We start from the raw sequence: 19,361 nt of genomic DNA on the forward strand, positions 1-19,361 counted from the left end.
AAGTTCACTGTCTTTATTTTCCAAGTAATTCCACTTAATGCTTTTCAATTTCACTGTTCTCACAAGCACTGGAGCTATACACACTTTACCAACTGCTATTACACTAAATGCTCAACAACACTTTACTGTTAGTACACTTAATGCTTGCTAACACTTCACTTATTACACAAGTACTGAAAATAATCTTTACTGACAGTAATTACACTTATTACACTTCACTGTCTTCTCAAGCTCCAGTGATCTACAAACTTTAATAACCCGTCACTGTTTGCCACTGTTTTCTCAAGTACCAAAAATATACAATCTTCACTGACACTGACACTGCACTACACTCAGACTGAACCAAAACCGACTGCAGTTCACTCACACTGAACTAAAACCCATCTAAAATTGTAACAATCTCTACCCCATCTTATATAAGGTTGCATTACTCTCGAAACTTCGTGTTTACTCTCGACGGGCAACGGTTGCCAACTCGTAAACAGCCCAAAACATGCCAGTGTTGTCTTACATTACATAACACTCAAAATCATTTACCATACAAACTTAAACTGCATAATTTAACAAGCAATGACTTAAAATAAAACATTTTTGAGAAAAAGAGCATAAAAATTAATGAATGTTTAACTTACAAAATAACTACGCTCAAACAACAGGCAAACTGGCAATTCTGATGACTTGTACCGGAACTTACGGTACGAGAAACGTCTTGAAGATACGAGACTACCTAACTGGCAAATCTCCCTTCTTAACAATATATATATATATATATATATATATATATATACAGTATATATATGTATATATATATATATATATATATATATATATATATATATATATATATATGTATACATACATACAGTATATATATATATATATATATATATATATATATATATATATATATATATATATATATATACAGTATATACAGTATACTGTACATATTTCTCTATATTTTTTCACATCTAAAGGGACAAAACTTGAGTGATGTAAACAATAATAGTAATGCACTGGATACTCCAAACAGCTGCTTACTTTGTATCAGGTGGACTGTGTGTGCTCTGACACATAATGATTTCACTATGTATTATGCTCAGTAATATATGTGCTGTGGTTTACAGGGGTCATTTATATGAATATGAACTTCAGATAGGTTGGATTTGGACTTCACTGGGGTTGGTAAAGTCACATAAGGGCAACCTTGGCTGGCCATCTGATGTATCACCATCCGTACCCATATTAAAATCATTCTGATTTATGTTTTGGATAATGACTGGTTTTCAAAAACACAACTTCATTGCATTATGAGGGGCACCTGTATTAAGATTTAGCTAATAGTTTAGTTGCCATATAAATTAAGCAAAGGGATGTGGCATGCATTTGTTTTACAATGAGGCTGTGTTCAAAAAAATCATCACATAACAATTTATTGTATTTTGAGGAATGGGGGTATGTTTTTGGCCAAGGATTACCCACCCAACAAAATCTAAAAACAAGTTTCTAAATCACCTAAAGTGGCTGTTATTTCACTGCACTGCACTTCACTTTCTGTTTACCACCAAAAATAAGTCTACAAACACGTTTCCAGCTCTCCTAAACTGTACCACCAAAAATAAGGCTACAAACATGTTTCCAGTTCTCCTAAACTGTACCACAAAAATAAGTCTACAGACACATTTCCAGCTGTCCTAAACTGGTAGTTATTTCAAGTCAGTGCACTTCCCTTGCTGCTTGAACTCTGACACTAACACACCCACTAGTAGAGTAGAAAGACAATCTTTGAAGAACCAAATGACTAAACTTGCATGAGGGCGATTGTATAAATGAAATGATCTATCATATATAGACCAGTATTGAAGCTTTGTACAAGATTATAGTCATTGTACAGTATAAACACAACTTGTGTCATATATCAAAAAGAGGTCCTAACTTTTTTGTCATTGTATACGTGATTCATTACATACCATTTTATCATTCAATGAGGGTCTTCTTTATATGACACATGTCACTGGGTGCCTTCTGTATAGCAATTCTGTTTACTCATTTTCTTTCATATATGGGTGGTGGGAATAAGAATTTTGAGCCTTTTTTTGAATCCCAAAATTTTGTAGATGAAATGCATGTTGCAGTGAAAATTAATACGGTACATTTACTGTTTGTAATGATAATATTCCATTAACCTTTGTTAGATGCAATACACATTTTACTAATATTTGATGTCCTCAGGGTGCAGTTGAAGGCCCAGGGGAGTTTGCAGAAGGAATGTTGTATGGAGTGGGGAGTTTCATTGGCAAGACTGTGGGTGGAGCAGCTGGAGCTGTGTCTCGCATTACTGGCACCATTGGTTAGTATACAGTAGAATATGGTAAGGTAGCATAAGACACGCATGAGGAAAAAATTAGCTGAGATATTAACCTCTTAGCTGCTGTTGGCATCAAGCATTACCGACTAGTGCAGTTAGTAATGACCTAGTCAGTACTGTACCACCAAAAACTGCATGATGAATCTCAGTGAAAATTTGTCCTATTTAGAATCTCAGATTGGTTTCCTATTATCCACTCAGACACCATCTCAGCACAGCACTACCTGTGACATTGGTCTGACTGTTTTCCCTCTCTTTATTTTCCATTAATATGTTACTGTGCAACTTTATCTCTCTTTTAGTAAATATATATCACAGCTTTTCTTGTACAAAATATTATTACAGTACAATGGAAACGAAAGCATTTGGGAGCTGAATGCAAATCACCCATCAAAATATGTTGTTGGCTAAGGTGCAGGTCACCTATGAATAGAATTTGAAGAAAATTTGCAAAACTTTATGGAAATCAGTCTTTGCATTTCTCAGATAGCTAATGCATATTAAATGAAAGAAATACATTCAAGAGGCGAAAGCTAATCACCCACCAGAACATGCTGTTGGCCAAGTCCAAGATTTAGATCGTATCTTGATACCCTGAAGGTTTCATGTTGATAGCTCAAGCCAATCATGAGATATGATGGTGCTAAAGGAGAGCAATTAAAACTGGTTGACCTTTGGCAGCCATTTTGGTGACCTTGACCACTAGTGCCCATTTTCAAACTTGTCCAAGATTTTGGCCATATCTTGATACTGTGAAGGTTTCCTGTTGATAGCTCAAGTCATTCATGAGGTGTAATGGTGTTAATGGTGGGCAATAAAAACTAGTTGATCTTTCACAGCCATTTTGATGACCTTGACCTTGGCCACGAGTGCCAATTTTTTTAACTCATCCAAGACTTTCGCCATATCTTGATGCCATGAAGGTTTCATGTTGAAAACTCAAGCCGTTAATGAGGTATAATGGTGCTAAAGGTGGGCGATGAAAAGTAGTTGACCTTTGGCAACCGTTTTGGTGAACTTGACCTTGATCCTGAGCGCCCATTTTTGAACGCATCCAAGGTTTTGGCCATATCTTGATACCCTGAAGGTTTCTTGTTGATCACTGAAGCCATTCATGGGATATACAATAGACCCTTGTTATCCACGGGGTTAGGTTCCACAGACCCCTGTGGAAGGCAAATTCCACATATACTGAAGTCATCATCACAGAATGGCATATTATTTCCACATAAGATAAGCACATCCCGGAAAAAAAAAAAACATACCCTAAAATATTACAAATACATATTAACACTCACCAAAAGGCTGGGTGTTCTCTTCATAACCTTCGTACAATGATGACGATTGCTGTATGACGATGATGATTGCTGTATAGATGACAATGATTGTTGTATGATCACGACAGTGACTGTAGTGCAGTTCCTACAGTGCCCATGTGGTGAGGCGACGAGATGTGTGGCGACACTGTAGGTAAGCTGTGAGTGTAGTCTGACCCTCCTGACAGGACACCAGATAACACCTTACACTCTTTCATTGGCTTAGAAGGATTGCTTTTATCCTTTGCTTGTTTCCTGGGGGCCATTTTTCACTTACACCATGAAGTACAGTAGAGTTGTTAACACGAGAAGGGCAACGACGACGTAAATAACAACCTAATTGGTGTTTACAATAAGATTGGCGGAGTTGTGGGAATGCCCGTGGGTGCGAGTGTGCTAACTATAGCTACAAAAGAAGTGCAAGTTGCGTGCCAATTTCAGATATAAGAAGGGTCTACTGTACTGTATTAGGAACATTACGGGTGCCAAAACTACATCCCAGGGGACACCACTTATTACTCCATTCCATGATAAAAACTTATCTGTAATCATTGTTCACATTTGTCTGTCATTAATCTGTTTTGTCAGGGAAGTGTAGATGGATATGATGGTGTAGGTGTGCTGGTTGAGAAAAAAAATGGGTGGAATGTGTCATGAATGTAATGAGGGTGAATGAAAGATTTATAGCAGGGAAAATATTGTTCTGTAAACTTGTGATTTCATTTATATTGATGAATTCCTTTCCTTCAAATTCCTACAGTTACTTTCATTTTGGGATAACAGAGAAATCTGTTGTTGGTGATTTTGCTGGTTATAATTATGTACAGTAATCTCGCATATTTTGCGGTAGTTACGTTCTTGTAACCCCCGTGAAAAGTCAATTCCGCGAATACTCTATCAACAATTGAATCTTACACTTGTGTCCACCATGCTGCCCATCACACAGTCCATGTCCATACTGATTGCGAGACAATTCGCCGTCAGACAATTCCCCGTCAAAACATGGACGATTCCCCTTCATAACAATTCGCACCCTGGACGATTCCCCGCCATTCTATAAATATACTAATCAATACTTTTATCAATATACTTATTAATTAATCAATACTTTAATAACTATATTTCAGGGGGATCCAGCAAAGTCTATGTTCAGTAGCGTAGGTTCTGGATATTATTTATTAGTTGCTCCTTTAGTCAATAATTAACTTGTTTCTTCCTCGCTGTAGTTGCCTTTGAATTATATTCTAGCGTCACCCATAGCTATCTTCATTAATGAAGGCGAATTGTTTTGTGTTTGTTGTGACTGCGAATTGTCCCGAAACCTCCATACTCATCCCAAAATACCTTCTTACAAGATTGAAAGCACATACTCCATTATGAAGGAAAAACGTAAACACCGTACTGTAATACACAATTATCTACACATTTATTCACAAAACAGTACAAAATAAAAAGATGCATTAACTGGTGATAGCAAACACTCCCACGGTCGTTTCTTAGCTTGTCCAGTAACACAATTTTCTCTGCTAAGGTCATAACTTTTCTTGATCGTTTTGTCACTTTGGAGTTCTTACTAATTGTATTATTAGCCTTTGGTGAGGCTGGCTTACGTCCTGGGGCCATGTGGAAAGCAAGTGGGAGGCAAGAGGCTCGTATCATACTGCGGTTACAAGTACAACAGACACGTGAGGCAGTCAGGCGTGGAGTGATGAATGCGGGGCAGAGAGCAGTGTTACCATATCCAAACAACGAAATTATGCCAGGGCAATGAAAAAATTATGCTAGATTGAGCAAATTTGTTCCAAGTAAAAAATGAATTATGCTAACTTGAAGTTAAATGATAAAATTCTATACATATTCGTGCAACATATCAATTATGTATTGTTTACTATGAAAATATTAAAATGAACCTACATACAGTAAGAGGATAAATATCGGTTTTCTGCCCGTACTGCTTTTTCCCACGAAACTTACGTTTTTCTGATGGAATTTGATGTGATTCATTCGATTTTGAGCATCATTTCCTTCAGAAATAATCAGATTTTGAGATATGACCCCCCCCATCCCCCTGCAATAATGGGGGATCTTTGGGGAATCAGAGGTTATAGGGAGGGGGGGAAACACAGAAAATGGTCATTTCCGACTGAAAGGAAGCTGAAAATCGAATGAATCATACCAAAATCCATCGGAAAAACCTAGGTTTCATGGGTAAAGTACAAAGCTCAAACTTATCCTAACCTAACCTAACTGAACCAAACCGAACCTAACCTAAAACAACCTAACCTAACCTAATCCAACCTAACCTAACCTAACCTAACCTAATCCAACCCAACCAAGCCCAAACTGAAAGTAACCAACTATTCAAACATCTTCTTACCTTATTCGTCTCTCCCTCTCTCTCTCTCTCTCTCTCTCTCTCTCTCTCTCTCTCTCTCTCTTTCTCTTTCTCTCTCTCTCTCTCTCTGATTTGTAGTTTTATAAAATTATTCCAAAAATATTCCATTCCATTCTATATTATGCTAGAATGATTCTAAAACTTCTAATATGCTCAAAAATATTCCAGACTCGAATATTTGATCAAAATTATGCTAAAAGAATAAAATTATGCTAGATATGGTAACACTGGCAGAGGGGCCGCGGGAAAGGGACAGACTACAGAGGGTGGCGTGAGTTTACCGCGCTACGATTGGAAGCTGCGGGAATTTCAAATTTTTTGTTTTCTGTATATTCAAGGATATTTTAGTTGAACTTATTAATGCTAAGAAAATCCACGAGAGGGCAAAACCGTAGACAAAAAATCCGCAAAAAATGCGGGAGTACTGTATTGGAAATTCTAGTGCTGCCTGCCCATGGCTGCCACCACCAGGATTGTTTACACAAATTAGATTGGCTACACTCGCCACTGCTTGTTCTGCCTGAGGAATGGTAATGGCTATCCACCACCCACTGTGACCAACAAGCTGAAGTCAGTGCATTTATTTCATGCAACAGAAAATAAACGAGTTTGGAATTTTCAGTGGCAAGTCAGTGTATTGACCACCAAGAATAATGTCCCCTAAAGTTGTAAGTTCCAAACTGTACAAGCACTTCAAAATTCCCCACACTTGGTATCAACTTCCATCTGTGTTATTGTCTAATATCATATCACTTCAGTAAACTAGATGAAATTAGTACAGTGATAGAATCCAATTCACCTGGAATTATTGCCATTACTGAAGCCTGACAAATTTTCCCTGAAACTATCAGCATCACAAACTACAGCCTCTTCTCTCACCTTCGCTCTGAGTGACAAGGTGGCGGTGTTGTCATTTTCTGCTGGGAGGAACTTCGTCCGACACCCTTGACTATGGATATCCCAGAGGGTGTGGAAACGTTGTGGCTGTGTGTGTCACCACCCATTCGTCCCTGTCACTGTTCATCCATCCCCGTCATGTGGCCTCCATCATATGCTGCATGCTGTATCACCCCCCATGAGCCCCCCCATGTAACCTACCTCTTCAGCATCTCATCCAAACTTCAGATAATCTAAGAACTAGGTATCCTTCCTCCAAGCTCCTCATATGTGGTGATTTTAATGAAATTGACATGACAAACATTCAGGTACACCTCTAGGTAGCACAGATTGGTAGCTTTTCAACACATGGTAACAACACATTAAACTTAATACTGACTAATATGGCTGACTTTTATCTACTACCTGTACTTTTATCTCCTTTTGGACAAAGCAGCCTTACTTTGATCCTTTGGTCCTCGAAAACATACTCTTGCGCTTAAACAGAAATCCAATACGTTAACTTATAAACCCTTAACCGCGGGGCCTCTCTTTCGTGACTCTTGGGAGCAAGGGATCATACCGCGGGGTGACATTTTTGTGATTCTGTTATTTTGAATTCGCCTGGGCTTTGAAGTGGTGGCTTGTATCATCTATCAATACTGCCAATGTCCAACACTAGTCAGCACTCCTAATCTCATCTGTACTCCCATCCATTGTTGACAATTTAGCCATTTCTCCCCGTTCTTGACTCCCCTCCCTACCTCCCCTCCATTACCCTATCCTCTCGCCTGCCCGGCCGTGCTGCGCTAAGTAAATCTTCCCTGGAATTTTTCACTGATTTTATCCATTGAAATAAGCCCTATGCCCTATTCTTATACCAAATAATATATACAAGAAAGAAATAAGGTAAGTGAGAGTTCCATACACCTGGAATTGGCTAATTATCACCTGACAACACCTCACGTGCACTCGTTTGCTAATTTTCGCTGTTTATTTCCCCTTGAAAAATGCTGTATAATCTATTTTCGTAGTAAAAATATATACTGTATAAGAAAGGAAGGGAGAAGCCTAAGTGATATTTACATTCACCTGGAACTATCTAATTATTGCAGGGCACCACACTGTATTCTACGCTAAGTAAATCTTCCCTGGAATTTTCCACTGATTTCATCCATTGAAATAAGCCCTATGCCCTATTCTTATACCAAATAATATATACAAAAAAGAAGTAAGGTAAGTGATAGTGCCATACACCTGGAATTGGCTAAATATCACCTGACAACACCTCACGTGCACTCGTTCGCTAATTTTCGCTGTTTATTTCCCCTTGAAATATGCCGTATAATCTATTTTTGTAATAAATATACATATAAGGAGGGAAGGGAGAAGCCTAAGTGATATTTACATTCACCTGGAACTACCTAATTTATTATGTATTGTCTTGGTTTCCTGCCAGTTATTTCATTGCTATATATTAGCAGGTCTCACAGGGCTGAAGTTGGTAGTATTGCACTCACCCTAGCCAGGCGGCAGGAGGCCACTACTATCAGTTCACTGTCGTCTTTGAAAGTGGGAGTATGTCTGATTCGCTCCTGCTAACTTCCGCCGCTTTCTAGCCCCATGCAAAGGGCCCTGTGACCTTTACCCCCTACTAAACCTCGTGTGGAAAGAGGTAAAGGGCAGACAATTTATAGAGAGTGACTATGATCTTTTTATTGAGTAAAACAGTGCAAGTGGAATTGTAAATAATGTGTAAACAGCAAGTGAAAGCAGTGAATGTAAATATAAGTGAACAGTGGAGAATAGTTTTATAAGTTACTTCAAGTGACAGTGCATAACACAGTGTAAATAAAATAGAAATGTAAATAATGTAAATAAAATAGAGAACGTAAATAGAAATGTAAATGAATGGTATTATAAGAATACGAGTATATATACTAGGAGTAATGAAAGTGAAAGTTTCACTCTAGCATGTATGAATACTATGAGTTATGAGAGTGAAGGTGAAAGTGACATTCACTCTCAGTGCTAGAATACAGGACGAGAAAGTGAATGCTACGTGTTTTACTGAAAGAAATTGAACCCCTACAGTGACAATAAACTACTATTACTGAAGGAAACTTATGGATAAAAACTGTAGATATATATAAGTGTTATATAGTAACAGAAATATAAACTGTGAGTGTTTTTATGAATAATAGATAACACTAGTGGCAAACGATCAGAAGTGGGATGGTCATACGCCCTCGTAATTTTCATTGCTCTCACAGTGTTTTTTTTGGGGGGAGTATGGATTCCAAACTATTTGAGAATCATAGATTAGTGTTTCTAGTGATAATATCAGGCTGTGGTAATCATATTACGAGTTGTCGGGAAGTGTAAAGTGGAGACTTTGTTACCCAACTTCAGAGGTCTCCACAAGTCTTACGGTACCTGACGAAGGCTCAACAAACACCCCAGGAGAAAGCTGAAGGTATGTGCCATAAGTATATGTGATTTTAATATTCTAGGACTAATAACTGATTTTTGGGAAATATTTTTAGAGAGTCTGTTGGAGCGCGAATATGCCCGCCGGAGCCGCAAGTCAAAGCAAAACAAGCCTGCGGTTTAAGGGTTAATGGGCTCAGCCCTACATTACTTTGGCATCTGGATTATGCATTGCCCATGGGTAGAAATCATTTCAGTTTGAGATGTGAATACCAAATGGATCAACTATCACAGTTGCTTTGCTCATGCCTTACATAACATTTTCCCATTAAAAAATTTGTGAAATTCATCCCTCTGATGCACCACGGATCACCAACGGCATTAAACGTCTCATTCGGCAGTGTAATGAGGCTTTCCACACAGTGAACACAGTTCAGTAAAAATCGTTAACCCCTTAACTGTGGAGCGTCACTTTCGTGACGCTTGGGAGCAAGGGATCATACCGCAGGGCGTCACTTTTGTGATTCTGCGTTATTTTGAATTTGCCCAGGCTTTCAAGTGGTGGCTTGTATCATCTATCAGTACTACCAATGTCCAACACTAGTCAGCACTCCTAATCTCATCTGTACTCCCATCCATTGTTGACAATTTAGCCATTTCTCCCCGTTCTTGACTCCCCTCCCTACCTCCCCTCCATTACCCTTTCCTCTCACCTGCCCGGCCGTGCTACGCTAAGTAAATCTTCCCTGGAATTTTCCACTGATTTCATCCATTGAAATAAGCCCTATGCCCTATTCTTGTACCAAATAAAAAAAGAAATAAAGTAAGTGATAGTGCCATACACCTGGAATTGGCTAATTATCACCTGACAACACCTCATGTGCACTCGTTTGCTAATTTTCGCTGTTTATTTCTCCATGAAATATGCCGTATAATCTATTCTCATATAAAAATATATATATAAGGAGGGAAAGGAGAAGCCTAAGTGATATTTACATTCACCTGGAACTACCTAATTTATAATGTATTGCCTAGATTTCCTGCCAATCATTTCATAGCTATATATTAGCAGCTCTCACGAGGCTGACATTGGCAGTAATGCACTCTCCCTACGTAGGCCACCCCGGCCCACCAGTATCAGTTTACTGTCGTTTTTCAAGGTGAAAATACTTCGGATTCGCGCCTGCTAAATTCCGCCGCTTTTTAGCCCCATGCAAAGGGCCCTGTGACCTCTACCCCTTACTAAACCTCGTGTGGAAAGAGGTAAAGGGCTGACAAATGATAGAGAGTGACTACAATATTTCTGGTGAGTAAAACAGTGCAAGTGGAATTGTAAATAATGTGTAAATAATGTGTAAACAGCAAGTGAAAGCAGTGAATATAAATATAAGTGAACATTGGAAATTAGTTTTATAAGTTACTGCAAGTGACAGTGCCTAATGCAGTGTAAATAAAATAGAAATGTAAATAATGTAAATAAAATAGAGATTGTAATTAGAAATGTAAATGAGTAGTATTATAAGAATACGAGTATATATACTAGGGGTAATGAAAGTGAAAGTTTCACTCTAGTATGTATGAATACTATGAGTTATGAGAGTGAAGGTGAAAGTGACATTCACTCTCAACGTTAGTATACAGAACGAGAAAGTGAGTGTTATGTATTTTACTGAAAGAGAAATTGAATGCCTACAGTGACAATAAACTACTATTACTGAAGGAAACTTACGGATAAAGACTGTAGATATATATAAGTGTTATATAGTAATGGAAATATAAACTGTGAGTGTTTTTATGAATAATAAATGACAGAACACCAGCGGCAAATGATGTCAAGTGGGAAGGTCATACGCCCTCGTAGTTTTCATTGCTTTCACAGTGTTTTTTTTTTTTTTTTTTTTTTTTTTTTTGAGTATGGATTCCAAACTATTTGAGAATCATAGAATAGTGTTTCCAGTGATAATATCAGGCTGTGGTAATCATATTATGAGTTGTCGGGAAGTGTAAAGTGGAGACTTTGTTACCCAACTTCAGAGGTCTCCACAAGTCCTACGGTACTCGACGAAGGCTCAACAAACACCCCAGGAGAAAGCTGAAGGTATGTGCCATAAGCATGTTTGATTTTAATATTCTAGGACTAATAACTGTTTTTTGGCAAATATTTTTAGAGAGTCTGTCGGAGCGTGAATATGCCCGCGGGAGCCTCAAGTCAAAGCAAAACAAGCCTTTGGTTAAGGGGTTAAGAAACAAAATCATCAGAGAAATATCAGTGGTTATGGCTATGTATGTAGGCTCTCGTACCTAGGTAAGAGTGAATGGAGATTTACGTTATAAATTTTCCGTGAATGTTGGTGTGCATCAGGAGTCAGTCTTGAGCCCCTTGTTGTTTATTATGCTGCTTGAAGCCCTTTCACATGACTTCAGATATGGACTCCTGTGGGAGATGATGTATGCTGATGATTTGGTGTTGATTGTAGAGAATGAATGGGAGGCAGAGGAAAGATTTAGGAAGTGGAGAGATGGTATGGGGCACAAGGGCTTGAGAGCAAATGCAGGTAAAACAAAGGTGATGGTATCTAGGGTTGGTGGCGGAACTGTCAAAGAAGAAGAATGACCGTATGCGGTTTGCCTCTAGGGCGTGGGAAGTAGTGTAATCCCCGTACTTTCCGGACGCCCACTTTCCAGACACCCCACATACCAGACATTGTGGACCTGGACCTTTGGAACCCAAAAATGGTCAAAAAAAGAAAAAATCCCCCCCAAATCCGAATTTTTTCCCACTCGTAATTTGAAATTGCCGCGCGGCGCCGAACAGCTGGTTTACATCACGGCTCCTTCACCCCTTCCTTCCTCCCCCCTCCCCTGTCAGGGTTGCCATTTGGTATTTTTCATTATCAAATGTGGGCCAATTTGGTAATGAAAAATTTGTTTGGTAATGAATCAGAATAATGCATTACCAAACGGATTTTTCACATGTATGAGGATACACAGGATGGAGATGGTGGATTGTTTGCTCTCTCTGATTAATCTGATAGCCAACATAATGTGAAAATAATCAACATGCTGTTAATTATGAGAAGAGTGATTACATGTATTTCCACTTGTATATATAATTAGTGAAGAAGAAATGCTAGCTTTATGAATTTGGTAATGAAAAGTTAAACTTGGTAATGAAAATTGAGGAGTTTGGTAATGTGGCCATTGCAATCTGGCAACTCTGTTTCCCTGTCACCAACACTCCAACAACAGTTATACTTAGATGGCGAGTAGACACCTATCGCAATGGAAGTCACACGTGCTCATTTTTTGTGAATAAACAGTGAATGAACTGGAATACCTCACCACTAGACCACACGGGAATTTACAATGCTGTGCAGTGTTAAGAAATTAGAATTTAGAGTGCAAAGGATTATCGTATTTCGCGGCATGTAAGACGCACTTTTTTGTCTCAAAGTTGCCTTAAAATATCTCCATGCGTCCTGCCCGCTAGACTAAGGCAGGTTAGTTTGGCTCCATTGAGAAGAAACTCTTATAAAGATGATCATCTCACTGCTTAGCAACCACAGGTGTTTTCTATAGTATGCAGACTTGATTTTATTTTTAAAAATAATATACACTAGTGTGTATATGCAGCAGATTTAAGAAACACGCGAGATCAGAAACACACAAAACTTTCGCGGGTTTGTTTACAGCTCAACTGGCTAACATCGTGAAGATATTTAGCGGTTTAGCAATTTAACAGTTTAGCATCCGCACTATTCCAGCAAGCTAATGTACATGATCACTGGTGAACTGTCTGCTAACCATCTGAAAGGCAATCATGACCACTTTGCTTGCCATCCATTCAGTAACTAGCAAAGCAGTCATACTGGAGAGATGCTGGCTAGTGAAACTGCCAAGTCATCAAAACAGACTTTCGTCACATATGGAAATTCAGTAACCCTAATTAGGTCAGTTACTTTTGTGACATTTTGTGAGTGTATATATGCAGCAGATATTAAAACACGCAAATTCAAGAACACAAAGCATTCACGGTTTGTTTTCAGCTCAACTGGCCAATACCGTCAAGGGGTTTAGTGGTTTAGCAACTTAGCAGTTTAGCATCTAGCGTACACTCTACTGTAGCAAGCTAACATGCTCACTGGTAAACTGTCTGCTAACCTTCTGAAAGGCAATCATAACCACTTTCCTTGCCATCCACTTACTAACTAGCAAAGCAGTCATACTGGAGAGATGCTGGCAAGCGAACCTGACAAGTCATCAGAATTGATTTTCGTCGCATATGGAAATTCAATCACCCACATATGGTTGGCTTCTGTTAGTGACATTTTGTTTCATGCCTGACAAGAGTATCGTCGAAGTGAACAGTCTTATTATACCAATAGTGAAAAACAGGAAAAACAGTTGTAACGTTAAACAGTACTGCCTGAAGTTACAGCTTCACTTTTTCAGCCAAGTGAAGTACTTTAGCAATGTCTGTGCAACTCAGGGCACACCCAATTACAGTATTTTGTTATGAAAATAGGATAAAATTCACTGAGTAGCATAACTGATGCAATATCTGAAATAGCAGTGCCTGATGGGCATTCATATCAGCGTCCGCCATTTCTGCTGTATTCTTAGCAGACGAAACGATCAGAATGATTGACAATGTTCACTCTCTGCCTCTGCTGCCTAAGCAAAGCTCTCATGATCGGCAATGGGGATCATTTAGGCCGTAACGTCCAAATTGGTTAGGTTAGGTTGTATAGTTGTTTGCCATTTTGGACATTACGGCCGAAACGACCAGAATCCTAAGGTGTAGGTGAGAGTTTGGTGTGGGTGTAGTTAAGGAAGTAGGAGTGGGAAGAGTCAGGCTAGGGAACTGATAATCCGCATATTATAATCCCTTCAGCCCAGCAATGTATTTTATAGGGTAGTTTATTCATGCTCGCCATATGATTTTATTCAGTTCAGGAAACATGTACTGAGGAGGTTAATGTGGGCTGTATCAAATGCCCCAAGTCTGAATATCGCCTGTGCTCGGTTAAAACAATTGCCAAGTTAAAGTCGTATGAAGTGTGGTATAAGCAATTCAATGGATGGTACTGAGGACCATTTACTGTATGAGAGTGACAGTGAAACAGTGATGATGACCGTGGTGATAACTTCCAGTGATGCTTCAGGACTTGGGGGAAGTAGTGATGAATTCTCAGGATTTGAAGACGAGTGAAATTTTCACCATGTCAGTAATATGAAATGAATATAGGTTTTAGGTGAACGTGACAGATGCAACCATGGAAAATTTAGGATCATTGGTGCTGTGCACCTTTAGTCTTGCACTGACGATGTTTGGATGAATAAATTGTTTAAGATGTTTCATGTTCTTAAGTGATGATATTTATATTGAAGAACCAAATACATTTTGATGTTTTTGGCATATAATAAAGCCACGGGGTACTCCAAAACTGACAGATGTAAATGTTTCAGAGGCGAGCGAATGTTGCATTTGGTGTGTACATGTGTGCGTGTGTGTGTGTGTACCATAGCGACTAGGAGGCAGCAGTGTTAAGACCAAAAATGGATGTTTTCACAGTACTCGAATGTTTTGAGATGGATGTCTGTTTTTAGCAAATTCTGGTAAGAGAAATATGCATTTTAAATTGTTGATGCTGCAAGGAAAACAGCTGACAGTAAGGGAGTGATACTGGGGCAAGAGGGTAGAGACAGTTGTCTAGCGCTTGGGATGCAGCAGTGTTGCTAAGGGATAGTTTCACCATTCTCGACATGTTTTGAGATGAATGTCTGTTTTTAGTAAATTGTGATCAGTGAAGAACGTATTTTTAACTGTTGATGCTGCAAGGGAAACATCGCTGACAGTGAGGAAATGATACTGAGAGGAAGGGGTAGAGACTGCTGTCTAGCGACTGGGAGGCAGCAGTGTTACTAAGGTGTAACAATGGATGTTTTCACCATACTCAGTATGTTTTGAAATGAATGTTTATAGCAAATTATGATCAGTGAAGCATGCATTTTTAATTGTTGATGCTGCAAGGCAAACATAGCTGACAGTGAAGGAGTGATGCTGAGAGAAGAGAGTAAAAACAGCTGTCTATCCTGTTCCCAAGCAGCCTTGCTATATTGAACTTTGGTTGTAAAACATTGTAATTTGTGTATTTACAAGTGCTACCTTTTTATAATATTTGTGGAGGTAATTACAGGTTAGTTAGATTGCATGATTAATGATGGTAGTAGTCTGATATTGTGCTTGAGTCAAGGCAATGTGAGGAAATTCCGTAACAGGTGTGGAATATGACGGGGTTCTTTTAGGATAAATGAACTGATGTGAACATTCATTGTATTTTATGTTTTCGTCAGTGAATGAAAGAATAGAGTTTATTGACTTCATTTGTGGTTTTAAATTCATAAAATATTAAAAACAGTGTTTATATCAGTGTACCGATACATATTTATCAACAAAGTTGAGATGGCCTCGTGGTTTGAAGTCACTTTTTGTTAAGACGGGGTTTTGTTTTCTCTTTTCCTGTATCATTCTTTGTACATAAAAGATGAAACTAAAGGATGATGAGCAGTACTGAATAGATTCTGAAAGGTGACTGTGTATCTAAGTGATAGTGGCTCATATCAGTCACGTTTTGTCAAGAAGGGGCATTGTTTTCTTTTCCTGTACCATTCTTTGTATATAAAAAAAAAGAAACCAAAGGCTGATGATCAGTAATGAATAGATTCTGAAAGGTGAGTGTGTATCTGTGTGGTAATGGCTCTTATCAAGAAACCTTACTGCAGTCTTGGTTGGGGCAAACTTTTTTTTCACAGAACTGCCCTGCCAGAATTAGGGTGCGTCTTTCACAATGCTGCGTCTTACATGCCGCGAAATACGGTAACTGTGTAGTGCTAATTGGCAGTTGAAACTGGCATGGTGCAGTTAAGAACAATGTGCAGTGTTAAACAATTATAACTCACAGTGCAAAGAACTAAATGCAGCACAACACTGGATTACTGTACGTGCTTTAAGAGCATTTTCACCACTGCCAGAACTTTAGAAAAGCCAGCCATAGACATGCTGTAAGTACCCTGGCTGAGGTACAGTCACTTCTAATTCCTTATTCTTTGGTTCCTTTTCATTTATTTCATGCTTTATGTCCATTATTGGTGTGAATAGGGTCTTAAATAGGTTTAACCCGCCCCGTCCCGTCGATGTATGGGTACGTTGCAACATTTTGCATTTGCCAGTCCCGACGACATACTGGTACGTTGTGCAATTGCAAGGTCCTTAATTTGCACAATTTTCAATTTTCGCACGTGATTTTTCGTACATATACACGGGACACCTTCCTCTATTCCTCTACAAGATGCCAAGCAGGGACAATGCCGTACACCGCATAACCTCCCCCCTCCCCCCCTCACACCATTGTCTCGGCAATTCACCTGTTACCAGTGACCTGGCCAGTAAAGACATTCAGGCCAGAGTGACAAGCCAAATGGTTTCCTGTACACCAGGAAACCATTTACTATGCTGGGTGGTAACCATATAACCAAATTTTGGCGCCTGGTGGTTTAGTGGGTAATTATTGCTTTCCAATCGGATTGAGCCGGTGAAGGTTTATATCCGAGGGGTGGTTGCGGTTGATTGCTCATGTAATGCCACTCAGGGATGAGTGAAGCTGATCACTCATCTTAAATGTCGGGACCAACTGCCTAGTCCCAGGCTCCTACGCTCCTCATGGGGCAATGTAGGATTGGATGATGGGTGGATGGATGGATATATATATATATATATATATATATACAGTACAGTCACTACTCATTGTACGTTGAACCGTTATACGATAATTCACTACAACGATAACAAAAAAGTTACACCCCAAAATCCAATTTATGATGAATTTCCCACTATAACGATATTGCCATCAGAAAATTTTGTACAAAGCACCAGGCGCAGGCAAGGCAATCGTCACTCGTCTCAGGCAAGATGGCGGCCCTGACATGCAGAGCATTGTTTTGGTTCAGTTGCACTGTCAAGCCATCCTTTCAAAGCCCTGTCTTTTCCACTTATTCACGTGTGCCCCCCTACTATTGTCACCTCTCAGCCAAGCATCGTACTGCATTGTACATCGTGTAGCACCAGGCCAACATTATGCAAGTGTGATTATTGTGTTGTTGCTACGGTTTATCATACATGAGTAACATGCCTGTATTGGTGTGATAGTGTTTGTTTTGGTCTTGGAGATGACTTGGACCAACACAGGAAGTAATTAAGGTGGGTTGTCATTTTTGTTTGACTGATTTCTTGATTGTGTGCATGTGTAAAGTGGGGAAAAACAGGGAAAAGTGGGATGAAAAGGGGGACTTTGGGCAAACATCCAGAACCAAATTGCATTTATTCCTTAGGTTTAGTTATTTGTATGGCACGGTTTCCTGCAGCATGGACTCAGTCCAGAACCAATTAGCCACCCCTTAGGCGACTTGACTGGAGCCCAGTGTCCTGAGTATTGGACAGAAGTGGGATTTTTCAAGGCTTTATAAAGCAGGGAACCCCCGGGTAGGGACCTATGAGCTTCACAACTATGAGCCGACAGGCGGAGGGCGGTATGCTTAGTACCCTCCCAGTGCAGTGCCTTGCCCAGCACCCCTGGGATCCAGTGGGTTAATGACCGGCAGACCCATCAGTCTCTTTAACCTGTTGGAGCCCAGCGTCCCGAGTATTGGACAGAACTAAATATATATATATATATATATATAGCTACCGCAAATTGACTTAGCATCTCCCCCCACAAGGTATTAAAAAACACAGAAATCATAGTATATCACAATGTTTGTTCATGGAATGCCATTCATTGATATGAAATCATGTTTCCTTTGTTTTTCAGGACCAGTTGGATGCATTTTGGCATGGAATCACTTAGATCTCTGAAGTAATCTAAGGACATTTCTTTGCACCAAACATTTGTCAGTTCAGCCTTGAGGTTGTCCAGCTTGGGTGTCTTCTTCTTTGCCAAGATTTTCTTTATCTTTGCCCATCAGATTTAGATCCAGACTATTGCCAGGCCAGTCGAGGACGTCAGTCCGATTATTTTTCATTCATTCATTCATTGCCAGACGCCATGTATCCCAGACAGGGTGGCCAAGGGCTTAGAGTTAATTGTTTTACAGGGAGGGGCACTAATCCTCCACCAACCCCACATGACACGTAGGGATGCCAACAGCATCCTGAAGCCATTTTGTCACCTTTCTTGTGACATGGAGCTGAATCGTGCATGGAAAAGTCGCACCTATGAATAGCAAAAAAGTTTAACAAATGATCTTTCAGAAATTGAATGTACTGGCTACCATTCATCATCAAGTTCCTAGGAAGAAAGTAGAGGCCTCCCCTTCCCATTTCACCTGAGAAACAACCCCATACCATTACTGATTGTGGGTGCTTAACAGTCAACACCGTGTAAGCAGGGTCATATCGACTATGGGAGGCAGGGCGACGAACTTTGGCAGAACACACCTGGTGTCACGGGGTTTTTAAAGAATATGCAGTATTAAGTAATATTATTAAATAATACCTGAGAACAGGGACAAAGAATTTACTTGTGAAAATCAAGCAATGATTAATGCCGGCTTACTGTGCCAATTCTCTAAGGACGAGAATTTATAAACTTTCTCAACAGTACACAGCAGAGACTAATTATTCACACGTGCTGTTTATTAGTACTGTTGGCCTTTGGAGAAAGTGACTCCACCCCTGACAATCAATAACTAATGCTATTAATGATAAACAAGTTCTTGCTGGTGCAATTAACTCCTAGATGGCACAACGGATTTTAAGTTTAATACAAAAGGACTGGCCTAAGTACCAGATATGAATAATACAAAGTGTTTATGCAAACTAGGAGCTGCAACTAGAATAAGCTTAATATGGAAAATAAAACACGAGTTTACATTACATTAAGCTCAAGAAAAAGAACTGTTAATTTATTGATTACAA

At 39.3% G+C, this 19,361-nt stretch overlaps 1 protein-coding gene across 1 annotated transcript in view; it reads left to right on the forward strand.

Moving 5' to 3' along the window:
* The window catches only part of Vps13 (vacuolar protein sorting 13C), a 1,164,731-nt gene that overhangs the window by 1,064,876 nt on the left and 80,494 nt on the right, over positions 1-19,361 (forward strand). The window contains exon 71 of the mRNA XM_080277871.1: positions 2,233-2,350. Coding sequence (XP_080133997.1) covers positions 2,233-2,350 — 118 coding nt within the window. The remainder of the gene's footprint in view (positions 1-2,232; positions 2,351-19,361) is intronic.

This window comes from Coenobita brevimanus, chromosome 71, assembly GCF_032717465.1.
Source record: "Coenobita brevimanus isolate Jiangsu-jjx chromosome 71, ASM3271746v2, whole genome shotgun sequence".
Classification (NCBI taxonomy): Eukaryota; Metazoa; Arthropoda; class Malacostraca; order Decapoda; family Coenobitidae; genus Coenobita; species Coenobita brevimanus.